At 37.3% G+C, this 16,401-nt stretch overlaps 1 protein-coding gene across 1 annotated transcript; it reads right to left on the bottom strand.

The window, feature by feature from the left end:
- Positions 1-178: 178 nt before the first annotated feature.
- On the bottom strand, positions 179-11,279 carry LOC113072082 (protein Wnt-2b-A-like). The gene is made up of 5 exons (XM_026245220.1): positions 10,451-11,279; positions 6,747-6,967; positions 4,125-4,402; positions 3,628-3,892; positions 179-1,304 (listed from the first exon to the last, which is right to left on the bottom strand). Exons 1-5 carry the CDS (start codon positions 10,645-10,647, stop codon positions 1,075-1,077), a joined length of 1,191 nt encoding a protein of 396 aa, XP_026101005.1. The 5' UTR covers positions 10,648-11,279; the 3' UTR covers positions 179-1,074.
- Positions 11,280-16,401: the final 5,122 nt, after the last annotated feature.

The raw sequence follows: 16,401 nt of genomic DNA, 5'->3' as shown, positions 1-16,401 counted from the left end.
ATCCTTTATAGATCACTTTAAAAAAGGATAATGTTAACTTGTGCAATCATGTCATCATTATCCTGCAGTTCCAGAACAATGAGTCGCATGACATTTATAGCTAAGGTAACTGGCTTAAAAAAAAAAAAATACACTGGCATAAGAGTGATGCTGAAGAAAAGCAAAATAAAATTGACTCTTTATGTCATACTTAATGTCTTTATATGAACTTCTGCTGAAAAAATAATAACACAGTTTACAAGTACCACAGCACAGGAGAGCTAAAGAGAGCTTACACCTCTTGCAGTCACAGCCAGTTAACACCTTTCTTCATGTTTACACAGGCAATGATGAGTTTTATAAAAACATGTCCTTTTCGCTCCACTGTTAGCTAATGTCCTTAGTGCATGCTCATTTATATTATTAATATTACCTCTGTAGCTTCCAGAGAAACTCTCTGTCAGGGCTCCATGTGGAGTGAGCAGCCCACATAGCTGTCATCCATTTTTTCCTCTTGAGCCCTTCTGACCAGCCTCAATCATTCTGTTATATTCAGAACCGATAATCATGGTAAAATACTGTCCAGTATATGGGCAAGTGATGTATGTTAAGCACACAGTTGTGTTTTCAATAACATGTGATGTACATATTCAGCTATTAGCCATGATAATATCTGATAGGCTCAGAGTCAGTTTAAAATGGTATTTTAAAAGCAGCACACCTTTTGTCACAAAACACTCACAGAACAAAATTCTCACGTCAAAACGAAACAAAAAATACACCAACATGTTACAGCACAGGTTGTTCTTGAATCTTAAACCTTTACCGTCCTCTGATCAGTTCACAAGGGAGAGAGAGAGTGAGAGAGAGAGAGAGAATAAAGAGAGATAAATCTGCCATATCGGGCAACGTGTGCAAGGCGCTCATGAGAAATGTAGATTTCAGTTGTAGTGCTTTCACAAAATTAGTTCAAATAAAGCCATGCAACAAATAAGAGAGATTGGGGGACAGGGTAAAAAAAATGCAAGGGATGGACTTCATATCCCAGAATGCCGTGGACAAAATCCTGAGGAATGCGGGGGAAGTGGCCATGCCTCAGGTCTGGTCCAGCCATTCGGCAAGTTTAGGAGCTTTGCAGGTGTGAATGTCGACAGCCTCCTCGCAGTCCTTGCACTCGACGGAGCAACACCACTTAAACTTACACTCGCACTTCGTGATGCGTTTTATGCGTGTGGTGTCGTAGCCCCGCCCACAACACATGACCTCGCAGCCGTCGGTCCCCCGGGACATCTTGTTACAGACTCGACCAGCAGTACCCAAGGAACCTAGAATGCAAAAGAGGAAAATGATTACTAGTTTTGCTCCAACACCCAGATTTTACAATGGTTGTCAAGTGGTGGCCCACAGTATCCTACACTGTAATAAATAAATCTGTAAAAAAACAACAACAACAAAAAAGAACTGGCAGCTCACTGCTGAGACATTATCCATTAAGTGCAAGATCCAAAATACAGGAAAAACACCTGTAAAAAGAAATATATATATATATATATATATATATATATATATATATATATATATATATATATATATATATATATATATATATATTGTGATTATTATAATGTATTATAATTATAATGTAATTTGTTTATTCATATACATTTTATTAATATATTAAGTATGCATGTTTGTTTTCCATTTCTACACTTATATTTATGTTTATGTTGATAACCATTTTTCATTCTTTTTGAGTCTTCACTACCAGAAAACACAACAAAAAATTTAATAACAAAAATAATTAAATCAAAAAGATACAAATTTGTAAAGCATATTTCTTGTGATTAATAAATCACAAAAAAAAACTGATTTACCAGATGTACCAAAAAAAAAAAAAATAATAATAATAATAATCAATTTACTTCATTTTCATTCTTTTTTTAGTAAATAAGCTACTTTCTTAGTAGCTTTCTTGTAATTCAAAGTAACAAGGAAAGTAGGATCAGACATAATCAGAATGGTGTTTTGGCGAGTCTGTATGTTGATGTTTCACGAGGTTAAACACACAGTGGACAGTGATGGTCTCTCTTTAAAAAAAAACAAAAAACAATCTCTGCCTGCCCTGCGGCCATGAAGACCAGAGAGTGATGGTTGTGCTGGCAGCTTTGAAAGAATGGGATTTGAAAAATGAGCCTGTTGTATCCTTGGGGTGCAAATTCCACTGGGGTGGTGGTGCTGGTGGTGGTTAGGGGGTAAGCGCATTGACCCTCTGAAATCACTGAGCTGTGAGCTGTCTGTCTGACCCAAACATACACTCAAACCATCAAAGTGATGCATGAGCTGTAGTATTAATCTCAGAAAGAAGAGAAACACACTGTCCTAGCCAGGCAACATGACACGTTTCCAGTATGCTGTGAGTCAGCTAGTCAGTCTTAAGAATGTCCTGTATAATTAGATAGTGTGAGGGTGTTCTTGTGTTCAAAAACAGCCAAGCAGGAACCCAAAAATACAAAAGGATTTATGACTGAGTGGCACACCACCTAAAAACGTATCACTCAGAGATTACAAAAACAATCCATGTATATAAATGATATATAATGTAATAATATTCAAAATGTATTTTAGATATTAAATACAAATATTTTAAAAAAGTGTCTATTTCTGACACATCAGCAACTGAACAAGGGATTTTTACAGGTATCCCAGATGATACAGACAGAGGTGCGTGGGGGCATTAAGGATTAACATCCCATCCCACCCCTTCTGACCCTGTCAAAGCCTCTGTTGCCCTTTTTACCCTTAAGGTTTGTGGTTAGGTTTAGGGCAGGGCAGGGCAGGTGTGAGAGTCAATTTACCTCAGTTAATGAGTCCCATCTTTCTCTACAATATCAAGTCATGTAAAAATGAACATAGCATACCACTATGGATCTCAGGAGTAAGGATCATCTAAGGAAAGTAACAGTGTCTATTAGAGTCTATTAGTCTTGAAAAATGAAGCCCTTTATATTCTCTCATAGGATATTTCAAGGAATTGATACTATATTCTGGCTTTTGACTCATCAGACAGGCTGAGGACATACTGTTCTGACGTCTGGTATAATCGGACCATTAATTCTGAAAAATCTGTGAAACCCAACTTTGACATTCACTGTGTTAATACTGAGTGAGTCAGCAGCAGCAGAATTAACTATTTGTGTCATTAGTAATGCATCAGTCACAATAGTTTAATTCTACTTGCATTATTACTAAAGTTTACACTGCTTGAAAGGCATTGCTTTACTGATATTCATCAAACATTGAGGCTTGCTTTATTCTAAACTCTTAAACCCTATTTATTAAACAAATGGACAATTAATTTAACCTGAACATCTTAACATTCAGACTTTGTGCTGGAGATCATGTCGGTGGTCATGATGCATGGTATCTTTGATTCATTTGTAAACTTTGTGCTTTTTAAGAAATGTAAGTGAAAACATTTGCTTTTTAATGCATGTATTCTTTGTGGAACAGGCATTACCAAAAGCATATATATATATATTATATATAGGCACTTTTAACACTCTGTTAGTGGTTTGCAAGCAGTTATAATTCCTTCAGGAAATTTAGATTTAGTTACTTTGTGTTTTTTGCACTTTTTCTCCTTTTTACCTGCAGCTTTGTCCATGACACAGTAATCAGGTGAGTTTTCGAAGTACACCAGATCATTTTTTGTGGCTTTCCTGAAGTCTTTATTGGCTACTGTGAATCCTGTCCCATCTTGGTTCATGGTGACCTCGATTGCTCCATTGTATTTCTTGCGAAGGTAGTCTCCCGTTTTACGGAAATCCGACATTGCCAACCAGCAGGTTCTCAAAGTGCACGACCCACTGACTCCATGACATTTACACTCCAGCTTCATAAAGCGCTTTACAGCCTGTAAAACAGAGAAAAACCAAGAAAACGTCCCCATGAACAGATTCCACGTGGCCACGAATAGCTGCAGAACGTAAAGAGAGTTTTACAGGAACGTTATCGTAGAACAATGTCAATGTGTCAGTATTTATATACCAAAATACTGAGCTGTTTAGTTGTAATAGGTGTTTATTTCTTAGGGTTTCTCCAACACTGAGGTGGAGTTATATTATCTTGAATGCATATAATCTTACCATTCTCCCACAGCGGTTGTTATGAAGGTTCATGAGTGCTCGTGCGTCTTTCACTGTTTGCTCTTTTGCATCTACGAAAGCTTTGGCGAACTTTATCCCATAGTTGACGTTATCACTGCAGCCACCCCAGTCAAAGTCTCCTCGTTCATCACTTGCCCGGCCGCGCTTGTGGGGGTCACAGTTACACGTCTTTAGCTCCCCCTGACTGCAGGCGCGGGTAATGGCGAAAACCACTCCCGCTGAGGAGATTGCATATACGAACGCCGCCTCACGACTGCCTGCGAAGACAAGAATCATGAAGCCACAACAAACACATTCTGGTGCTTTATCCGACACTCACAAACACTTAATTACACCCTCCGCTGTCATATAATCCCAAACAGCACTTCTGATTTGTCCGCTAGAGACCTGCAGCATGCCTAGCCACAGTGTGAGTGTTTTGTTTAAATATTAGTACAGGCCTAATCCCTCCAGGGTGGGCCGTTCTCTGCTAGGATAAATAGTTTGAAGGCTAGCAGTCTGATAGTGAACTGCCTCAGTCATTTTCTAACCTTAACTTGCTATTTCTAAGCATCTTGCATGTTTGGACTCACATCACTCACACTGATTCCTTTAGCCTTATTTAGCAAGGATGCATTAACTTGACAATAAACACATGTAAAATGTCACAAACAAGTTTCCTTTTAAATGAATGCTGTTCTTTTGAACTTTCTATTCAACAAGATCTACTGGACAAACGATTGTTCCAACATTGCTAATAATGTTAAATTTCTCTTGAGCACCAAATCAGCATATTAGAATGATTTCTGAAGGATCATGTGACATTAAAAACTGGAGTTATGTCTGCCGAAAATGGAGTTTGCATCGCAGGAATAAATTGTATTTTAAAACATATTAAGGTAGAAAATTATTTTAAAATTTTATAACATTTCACAGTGCTTTTTTTGCTTTTGAACTGTAGTGTCACATTTCTTGCATTTTTTTTTTGTGACAGGTAAGATGTTCCCATTACAGTAAAATGTGTTCTTATCATGACATTGAATTAATATTATATGGCATTACTAAAGAACATATCAATAGATTTAGGTTTGATTTTTAAAGCCAATATCTTTTAAATTACCTGAGAGTGTTAGGGTTAGGGTTATAACTTGCACAGCCTTAAAATATTGTTTTAATGGAGTATTTTTTATTTTTAGGATTCCCTGCCCAGATCTCAGTCATCCTTCTCATGCAGTTCTTAAGTTTCCTGTTGCAGCTAAAATGTGTTTCCGTGATCTGTACTCATGTAGTACAATGACATCTGGAGGTCATCTATGTTTGAATTGGTCCATCATTCATACAGATATATATTCTCTATAGAAAAATTATTATTTTTAATAGTACAGTTGCCGTATATAGGAGAATCCTCTCTTGGCAGTCATTCCATTTCTAATTCCATTTCATAAACTGAATACGTGCAGTGCTGCGAGAGTCTGTCCGGCTGCCAGAATCATCTCTCCAAACATTTACATCCACTATGCCTGTTTATGTGGTGAAGAGGCATAGAGAATGCTGGAGGGGTGATATTTTCACACAGGGATCTCTGGAACGCTGAATGAAAGCCAAACAGAAAGCACATTTACAGTGCAGATTTCTTGAGTAAACTTCAGGTTCAGGTTCTGATTGAAATGATCCTGTGGGGTTTTGTCTGTTTATCACACCTGATCAGGGATTTATGTGAATGTGGCTGGATGTTCCTGTGAGATCCGAGGTGTTTCATTAATATCCCACAGTGATAAACAGCAACGGATGTGTCCAAGAGAGCAACTGTTTAAAATATCATTATTCTATTCTAATCCATACTGATTTACTGTGGTGACATTACAGCATGATGATCTAGGTATTTAAATTAAAATTACATTAAATTTATGCATTTAGCAGACGCTTTTTTTTCCAAACTGACTTACAGTGCACTCAGGCTAACAATTCTTACCTATCATGTGCTCCCGGGGAATCAAACCCCCAACCTTGCACTTGATAGCAATGCTCTACCAATTGAGCTACAGGAACACTATTTACCATATGATAATGCGTATCTGACAGGGTGAGAGCACACACACACACGTGTATAATGTTAATAATAAATGTAAAGAATAATTTTTATTGTTTTTGAAAGAAAAGAAAAAAAGCATCCTATGTGCACCAAGGCTGCATTTATTTGATCAAAAATACAGTCAAAGTAGTTTTTCCTTTCTTATTATCAATATTAAAAACTTTTTGATTCTATATATTTTTTAAGAAACCATGAAATGTTACTGTTCAAAAATGTTGAGTTATAACATATAATACTTTTATTCAGCAAGGACAAATGTAATTGACCAAAAGTGTAAATATTAGAATGATTTCTGAAGGATCATGGGACACTGAAGTGTGGAGTTATTTTAAATTGTAATACATTTTCACAATATAACTGTTAAAGTATATATATATATATATATATATATATATATATATATATATATATATATATATATATATATATATATATATATATATATATATATATATATATATATATATATATATTATTTCTTTGAATGCTTTTGCTTCCAAAACACACACTGAACCATTCCTAGTACTCACTGCGCTGTATGACTCTGCCAAAAACGGTATGGTCTCTGTCCAGTGCGCTGCAGTTCCAGCGGTGATGACGGAATTGATGCTGGCACTCTCGAATCCACTCTTTAGCCCCGCCCCCAATAGACTGCATGATGTCCGGATGCTTCTGACACAACTGCCTCTGTTTATTCACCAGCCCGGGAATATTGTCACAGATAACACGGGCACCAAGGGCTCCAATATACCTGAAGAACAGATACAAACATAGAGGCTTGAAACCCGCTCCAATTTATCTTTATTTATTTATCTTTAGCAGTTTTTGCCAGTTGGTTTTTGTGATTAAATATCATTCCAAAAATCAGTAAACATTCAGTGATTACGCATTGTCTAATGCCAAAGAATCTAATGATTGAGTCTGAACATTCCCAGAATCTTACCACTCATTACTGGAATTTCAGAGAGAAGTTTGGCAAACTGACATTTGTCATAAACATGACATTCACAAACCAACAATTATTTATGATTTATTTGAAGGCAATTGCATAATAAGTGCAACATCAACAGATTTGGAATACGTTTTTGAGCCCTAGATGATAACCTTGCATTTTGAGGTAAAATCGTTCGCTTTTTAGATCTGATGTCATGTTTGGTTCTACACAATCCAATCAGCCAATCAGAACAGAAGGTGATTTAATGAATTATGATGCATTCTTTCTCTCTTTTACTCTCTGTATAGTTTTCACTCGTATTCTGATGTTTCAATCCATCCATTTATGTGTCTAACGGCAACAGACAATGGCATAAAATTCCTCTCGTTCTCATGCACTCCCAAAACTGTATCACATCAAGCCTAAACTCAGCCTTCACATAAAAACACACACTAGCTCATGTCAGACAAAAGCAGGATTTAGTTCCAAATATTTTAGTCTGCTAAAATGAGCATTTATAATGACAAATGAAGGCTTTACCTTTTGAAAAAATCTTTGTGAATGCTGATCAACATTTTTATTATGACGGTGTTCCTCCCACTTCGATGCCTCATTTGACAGTGATTATAGGGCTTTATCGTCCCCTGTGCTTTGTGTTCGATAGAGTTTGGAAACACTCACTCACTCACTTACTCACTCACTCACACACCAGGCTGGTCTCACAAACTGTAGTGGTTTGCAGGTTGGCTTTACCAGCAGCAGTAAATCATTATCCACAGGACCACAACCACATGCTGTAAAAACACAGTAAAATCTGATCTCATTTACACTGCATGTCTCTCTCTGTGTAGATAGGCTTGACTGGGTATAGAATGTAAGACTGTAGAAATGTGTTGCTTCTACTACCCAAATAGAGGGTGAAAACTCCTCTCCTCTGTATTTCTTTCCATCTCTCTGTATCTTCCCATCTTTGTCACTTTTCATTATTGGTTGAATCACATTTTCTCTCTTATATAGATTAGACAAAAAAGCAAGTTAAGGAAATTCTTAGGCCCTTGATGAAAGATCAAAATTAGTATCAAGATATTATTTTAAATATTTCATACTTTTCATCTGAATCAGAGCCCTAAGTTTTCCAGGGGTATGCTGTTCTGGATGGATCATTCAGGAACTGTTGGAACTAACGTGTGCCATAATGTTGCAATCTTTATGAATGCAGATTGCAATATGGCTGGATGATTACAAAACTAGCTTGTGCATCATTCAGAATTGAACTACGAAATGAAAGAAATTCATATGACTGTAATTTTTAACTAGAAATGCAAAGTTTGTCAAGACATGTCAACCTTATTTTAAAAAAGTGTACAGGTCTTAAGATAAACGGATTCCAATAGGAATTCCAATTCAACATCCTGTGGGGTGTGTCCAATTCTCAGGTCTGAATTTTGTCATACCCTAGAACAAAAGGTCAAAGATGAAGTTCACTTCAAAACACACACACACACACACACACACCTTTCTATTTGTGTGGAAGTCCAGGGCAGGCTTAAAACTGGCTTCATCTGTGTGTGTGATATCCGTCCACTAGTATGAGACGCTAACAAGCCGCCCAGTAGCTTAAGAGGATTCCTGCTCTGTCTGCTTAAAGTGATGGATGAGCAGATCAGAGAGAGCGAGAGAAAGAGGGAGCAAGAGATCCCTTTCTCTCCGGCTGGTGAGTGCCTCACATTGGGAATGTCAGCCTGACGTATTACGCCACAATAATGACAAAGGACATGCTTTCCTCTGATTTTCTTTCTTAGTTCCATGCACATCAAGCTTAAAATTTAACTGATTTCTGAGCTGTAAATAATAACTATAACTTCAGTCACAGTTGTGAACGCGTATGATCTTCAACAGAGATCACTGTACATGCATGTTTTATTCTTGGTATAATGAGAAAAAAACATTAAATTAACTTTTGTCTTCTTAGTCACAAACACAACCATATACACACATATTCTGTGAATTCATAAAGCCCAACCATTCCCCAACTACATGTGAGAAATGGGCATGTGGCTGGTTTCTTCAGGATTGTTCAGGCTAACCGCATGTAGTCACATCTAAGCAGGAGGCCTGGCACATATTGCAGTTGTTTCATTTATTTCTTTGTTATTGGCTGGCACCACACCTCAAGCACACCATGAAAACCCGACCCATAATTGTGATATAATGATGTGCAGGGCCTGTTACTATACATAAGCACAAGCTCTGGGGAAACCCCCATTCCTCATGAGACTTTTTTGAGGGGGAGAACCTATGATTTGTGTGTTTCTAGAATAACTGTGTTTTAAATGCCAATATCTTGGTGGGGAGAGCGGTGAAGCTGCTTCCTGCACCAAGCCCGATGTGTGTGTTCGTTTTAGTACTTGAGTCGACTGCCATCTCCCGACCTCTGTCTGCCCACCACCAGGGTGCGAATTATGGGGAGTTTGGGGGGTCTGAGACCCATAATTATGGCTCCAACCTCCCAAAAGGAAATAAAAACATAAGGTTGAGGGTCTCACGACTATGTATTCGTTTACATGTAAGTATAGGTCTACACATATTTCAGCAGCGTTTTCAAAAAAAAAAAACTGTGTTTTAGTAACCACAAATGTTAGATTACAAGTTATTCAGACCGCGCTAAACAGACGCTCGCGAACAGCGCGCGTTCGCCTGAGAAGATATAGGCTAGCAACAGCTATATCAGTATATGTTTTATCACTTCATTATATTTACGTAGGATGAGAAAATAATAATAATAATAATAATAATAATAATAATAATAATAATAATAATAATAATAATAATAATAATAATAATAACATTTTGTTACTAATTTACAATAGCAAATTCGAAACGAACATCTACATATTTCGCCCTGACAAATTACTGACAGATATAGCTTTTTTCTTTTCCTTTTTTTTCAAGTCAAACACACTGACACCAGCCCTATACTTTAAATTACAATTAAAACGCAGATATTACTGAAAACATTACTCCAAGGTTTTAAACCTCTGTTTTTAATTAGCGTCTCCTCCAAGTGTTTTAAGAGTACAAAAACAGTACTGTACACACATACCTCACTTAAATGCAAACCACTGTCACTTATAAAAATTAGAATATTGTACCTAATAATAACCATTTGCAAATGATCTCCCAACTGACAGCCGCTCAGTCGACGTGAGCTGAGGAAAAAACAAACAAACAAAAAACACCCGGCTTCTGCGCGCGAGTGTGGGCCGGCAGCGGCGCGCGGGGATGCTGGACGCTACTCACCACCAGGACGAGTCCACGCGCGGTGTGAGGATGAGCAGGAGAAACAGGAGCGCGCAACACAACCGCGACGACGCACGGGGACCGTAGGATGAGCCTGCGCTGTTTCTGATTATACGTCTTAATCCTGAGTCTCCGGGGACAGCAGAAGATATGTTGAGAATCCGAGGCGACCCAAGAACTTTACCGCAGCCAAACATAGTTGAGCGTGTCCTCCAGCGATGATAAGAAAACACGATGCTGTATTATAGGAAACCGGTGTAAAGACCGTTTAGGTCTGCGGAGACCTGCTAGAGTTGGGATTGCTGATAGCTGGACAGATGTAGAGCTCCGTGCGAACGATGCACGGACGGATATCATGTATCTGCCCGGATATTAGCGTGTGCCATATAAAAGTATTCCCCAAAATCTGGCAACCGCAGCAGAAATAATCCAAGCCAGACGGCAGGTTCAGAGTGCGCTTTCTTTTCTTTTTTTCTTTTTTTTTTACTTCCCCTTGAGAACAGATGAAGTTTCGATGAGGTGCAATTTGATCAGAAAGAGTGCCAACTTTCCCACTTTTTCTCCCCACGCTTTGCGTTCAGGCAGGGCTGTGAAACACACGCCTCTTCGTTTTTCCATTGGAGTCTGCGAGCGCTGATAGCAGACTGCGCGAGATAAACCGGGGCGATGAACTGTGCGAACTGCAGGACGAAGGGGTGGGCGACGGGGGGAGAGAGAGAGGGGCGATAGGAATGTTGACAGCCCGCCGTGTCTCCGCTCTTATTGGGCAGAGCTCCCAGAGACCGGAGCCCCTGGAAGCTTGAGCTCGCGCGGGATGCGCGCCGGTCCCTGGTCAGTGGAGACACGCGCCACACTCCTTTCACCTGCTGAACGACACGCAGCATCAACATTTACACACCATTCCGGAATTCACGCTCACAATTTCATAAACACAGCAGAATATTGCTGATGTGAGGGAAATTGAGACACACAGTTTTTTAAATTGTTTTCATAATAAAAATAAAAATAAGCGGTTCAAATAGTTCAGGGTATCACAGACAAAAACCATGGAACTGAAAAGTAAGGCATATTTTTAAACGTATAATTTTGGCAAATTAAAACGTTATAGTGTTGATTTTAGGAATGCCGTATAGGGACAAATATTCATTAATCAATTATCAAATATCCAATGACTGAAAAAAGAAAAAATATTTATATCATAAAGTAAGGTATTTATGCATATAAGCCGTTTTTCTTAGTATATTTTTCTCTTATACTATGCAATTGCAAACCCCATAAAATGATCTATCTAGAAATGAAATACTTATTAAAATCACATATTTTAATGCACAAAAGCTTGCATCATTCGCACTGATTGTAGCAATTGCTAGGCCTTTATCATCTGAAGAGATATGCGTCTGAATACACAAGCTCGTGTTTACAGATAAGGCTCTAGAGCTTGCAAGAGCGATGCTGTGTATAAACATCGCGCGGATTTCAGTTTCAAAACATCACATACAGTATAGTTTCCTGTTGCATTACTCTGTTCATTAATGCAACATGCAGGGTATATAATATGTTATAATTATCACGGCATCCCATGGCTGCAGCTGCACTGCACAGACAATATAGACAATTTAAAAAACACAATAAAAAGAAAATACACACAGTAGCAACTTCAGCTCCAGATGAGGGATCTGCAACACCCAATACTGTAACACTTCACATGAGCACTTGAAAGTGAACTGACACAGAAATAGGCCCAAATCCCCATTGGAATTGAAACTATTAGAGTTAACTGCACTTTCCACCAAGGATTAAATGAGCAACTGTAATGTTTAGTTGTAAATCCTAAATTAGGCTAATCTTCTAGTCGTGAAATTTTCATTTGTACTTAAACTTTACCCCCTTTGACGCTTTTGTCCACCTAAAGCTGGCATGGTTTATACAGTAGTCTGTAAATCATAGAGGCCTATACGCTAAATGTGGAGGAGAACATGTCAGTTCAGATGGTGATCCTATTGTGTAAAAAAAAAAATCACAAAAAAAGAAGAGAGAAAGAGAGAGAGAGAGAGAGAGAGAGAGAGAGAGAGAGGAATTTGCCAGCCTGTTCGAGTTTATTTTTTATTCAGAAATGTGTCATTTGTAGTTATACATTCATACTGAAGCAATTTTGCTTCATATTATTGGACAGAACAAGACATCTTGGGATTTTTTTAAACTGAGAGACTATACTCTAATAAAATAATTCAGTATGTTCAATCTACATATTTCTGGTTGAGTACACCTGATAACACCAACATTCCCCAGCATATTCCTCATATTTGACCTCTTTCCAACAGTGGCTGCATATTTTGAGTCCCACTGAGGACAACTGAAGGACTCATACGCAACTATTACAAAAGATGAAAACATAATAATACTAATTAAAAATCAGACTGACCCTACAATTTTAAAAAGGTAGTGTACATATATACAAATATATACAAAAATAAGAGCAATACAAATTAACAAGCACATTACTGTGATACTAAAAATTGAGAATGTCATAACTCCATGTACGAGATCAGCTCACAATTGTATTGTGTGTTCGTGTGTATCTCTTTCTGACTGCTCTGTTAAAGAAAGAACACACACTCAAGGTGACCACAGGGAACAGGAACACCTGAGAGAATGAGCTCATGGTTTATTTCTGTACCTGTGTGAATTTGAACCTGTGTTTGTGTGACAGGTCTTAACTCTTCATTGTCGTCAGGGCTGGCTCTGTTTCAGGAATGAGGGCACTGAGTGTCCTCCGTCTGCCTGCTCAGAAGTCCACCGCTGGCTATTTTAGAAAAGGGGCTTTGGGAAACACTCGTCTGATTATAAGACCTCTTCCAACTGTTTGAGTACTGTTAATTCAGTATTCCTTGAAAATTGCTTTAGAGTTTGTACTTTCTGATCTAAGCTTGTGAAAGTGCGTTTATATAAAGTTTATGTTATGAACAATTGTTTTACTCTTTTTTAGCTCATTAAATGGACTTTTAAATTAAATGTTCCCTTCTGGTGGAATGAACTCCCCAACTCAATCCGAGCAGCTGAGTCCTTAGCCATCTTCAAGAATCGTCTTAAAACACATCTCTTCCATCTTTATTTGACCCTCTAACTTTAACACCCACTATTCTAATTCTATTCTTTAAAAAATCTAACTACCTTTCTAATCTTTTTGTATTCTATTTTATTTTCATTTATTATGCAATTGTATATGTATGTGTGTGTATGTGTAAAGACCTCTAACTAGCTTGCTCTATTCTTTTATTTTTTTATGCTATCTGTTTTCTTTTTATTTATTATATTCGTTAAAATCCCATGCTACGTGTACTGTGTTAACCTAACTGAGACTTGTTATAGCACTTATATATCATTGCTCTTTTTGTTGTTTTTGATTGCTTCCACTGTCTTCATCTGTAAGTCGCTTTGGATAAAAGCGTCTGCTAAATGAATAAATGTAAATGTAATGTAAATGGCACTTTCCAGTAGGGCTACAGTTTGGTCATCTACACTCTCAGAAAAAGTAATATGGTAATATGGTAATTAGATTTTTCTTTCTGACCATATTTTGTACTCTGTGGAAAATGTAAAATGCATTGACTAATTTGATACATCTACATTTCCAGTAGTAGTCACATTAAACACATTGTACCCTTACCACTTAGCAAATCAATTCGAATTGTAAAGATTTTTCTCACAAAATCAGCACAAAAAATGTTACAAAAAATAAGCAGATTCCATCTGGGCATCGTTCTGTTGTATTGTATCACATGACGCTGATACTTTTTAGTTCTGTACATTGTTAAAAGAAAGAAAAAAATCCTCTGTCACTGTTGAAATTTGACCCCATCAGCACAGTTGATGAGACTCTGTTCTGCAGTTATCAATACTGCATAAATATCACATAAACACAACATTCCATTTTGATGTATCTGCACAATTTTAATGTTTTTGATAATTATTTAACTAGTTAAAACATCTTGCTCTTCTGACCAAAGTAATTTAAAATCAGACTAGCTGCCATACAAACAGAAGATGGAGATGACCAGTGCAGTGAATGAGAAGAACACAAGTGACAATTCAAACTATACAGCATGTATTCACCAGCATTACTCCAAAATAAAGTAAAGGTCAATAAGAAAAAACAAAAACAAATCTAAATATACCTCCACTGGAAAGAGAGAAAGAAAAAAAGAGAGAGACTGCACCATGCTGTCATCTGTCTCAGACTTTACACTAATTTATGGTCTTGTATTTTTGGATGTTCTGACAGCATGAAGGAATCTATTCACATTCAGACTCTCTGATGTGACTCTCTGAATCTAAATCTCTTTCCAGCTACTGTGCACACATACATACACTCTCTCACGCAAAGACACTTGTTATGTATCATTCAGTTGCATAAGCAAACATCCGATATAGAATTTATTGTAGTTTTTTAATAAACATGTGGTAAGTTAGTCTTGTTGCCTTTACTGAGTTATTTAATTGATTTAAGGCCATTTACGCCACAAGTTAATAGTAAATTAGAGATATCTTACCACAATTTAATACAGGCTATATTTAGACTGTAGATTTAGTATAATCAGCTTATAGTTATGTGAAACAAATAAGTAAGAGTTTAACTTTTTCCTAAGTGTTTCAGTTGTTTCAATCATTTTGGAGACTGTGTATTTGTGTGTCAGACAGGATACAGCTCAGCATTGTGAACCACAGATGGGGAAATAATGCAGCAGAGACTCTCTGTCTCTTTATCTTTCCCTGTCTGTCTGTAAGTCATGCAGTGAGGGTCACATGTCATGACACATCACCATTTGAGCATTATGTGTCCGCTGCCACTTTCTGACCTTAAACTAACTGGTGCAAAAAAGGTGACCAAAATGTACATCACACACACACACACACACACACACACTCTCTCTCTCTCTCTCTCTCTCTCTCTCTCTCTCTTTCACACACACACACATACAGGATCTGACTAGGCAGGAGAATACACAGCTTAAAATAAGTCCACATCTCCAGACTGGGCCCCTCACTGTCTGTATCACTGTCAGTCTGCTGAGAGGAGAACAGAGGAATATAGAGGGAGTGTCAATGTTTTATAATGGATCTCCTCTCCTCTCCTCCTTTGTGGTTAATATGGGGAAATCTCTCTCTCTGGCACGATGCCATCCTGCTCAACCAGATTAATGTGTTTATAACTAATTCAGCGATTTCAGTAAACAAGTCCTGGCGCAACCTCTCTCACTCTCTGTCTCTATTTGTTTCTCACTGTTGCTTGCAAGAGTATTACCTCTTTCTGTATACATAGTAATAAATGTGATTTTAAAAATAAATAAAATAAATAGATATTTTTGTAGTGTAAAAGAAAATATTTATTTAGATTTTATTATGCAGTAAAATTCTCTCTCTCACTCTCTCTCTCTCTCTGTATATATATATATATATATATATATATATATATATATATATATATATATATATATATATATATATATATATATATATATTTATGATCTGATCAGATCAAATGATAAAATTATTATCATTTAATTAATTAATTTATTATTATTATTATTATTTTTGCAGATAACTCAATGCAATGTTTAGACATGCACGGATATGTTACATGCAGACCACCTCTTACAGCACAGCAGGAAGAAACAACCACAGTGATCTGTATAAGATCACATGTGCTCATTCACTGCTCATGTCCAACATGTCATAGTGCCACATGGGGTGTAATGTGTGTATGTGTGTGTGTGAGTGAATTAATATGTCTTCGTCAGCAGTGCTGTCAGCTCTGTGCAGGGTCAGTGTGTTGATGTGTCTGTGAATGTGCCTCACTTTCCCTTTCCGTCTCTCGCTTGCTATTTTGCACGATGCGGGCCGGTTTGTTAAAGCGGAGCTATTTATTTTGCAGAATTTGCTCTGATTTCTTG

The sequence above is a fragment of the Carassius auratus genome, unplaced genomic scaffold (genome assembly GCF_003368295.1).
Source record: "Carassius auratus strain Wakin unplaced genomic scaffold, ASM336829v1 scaf_tig00008539, whole genome shotgun sequence".
In the NCBI taxonomy this organism is placed as follows: domain Eukaryota; kingdom Metazoa; phylum Chordata; class Actinopteri; order Cypriniformes; family Cyprinidae; genus Carassius; species Carassius auratus.
This window is presented reverse-complemented; position numbering and strand designations above follow the sequence as displayed.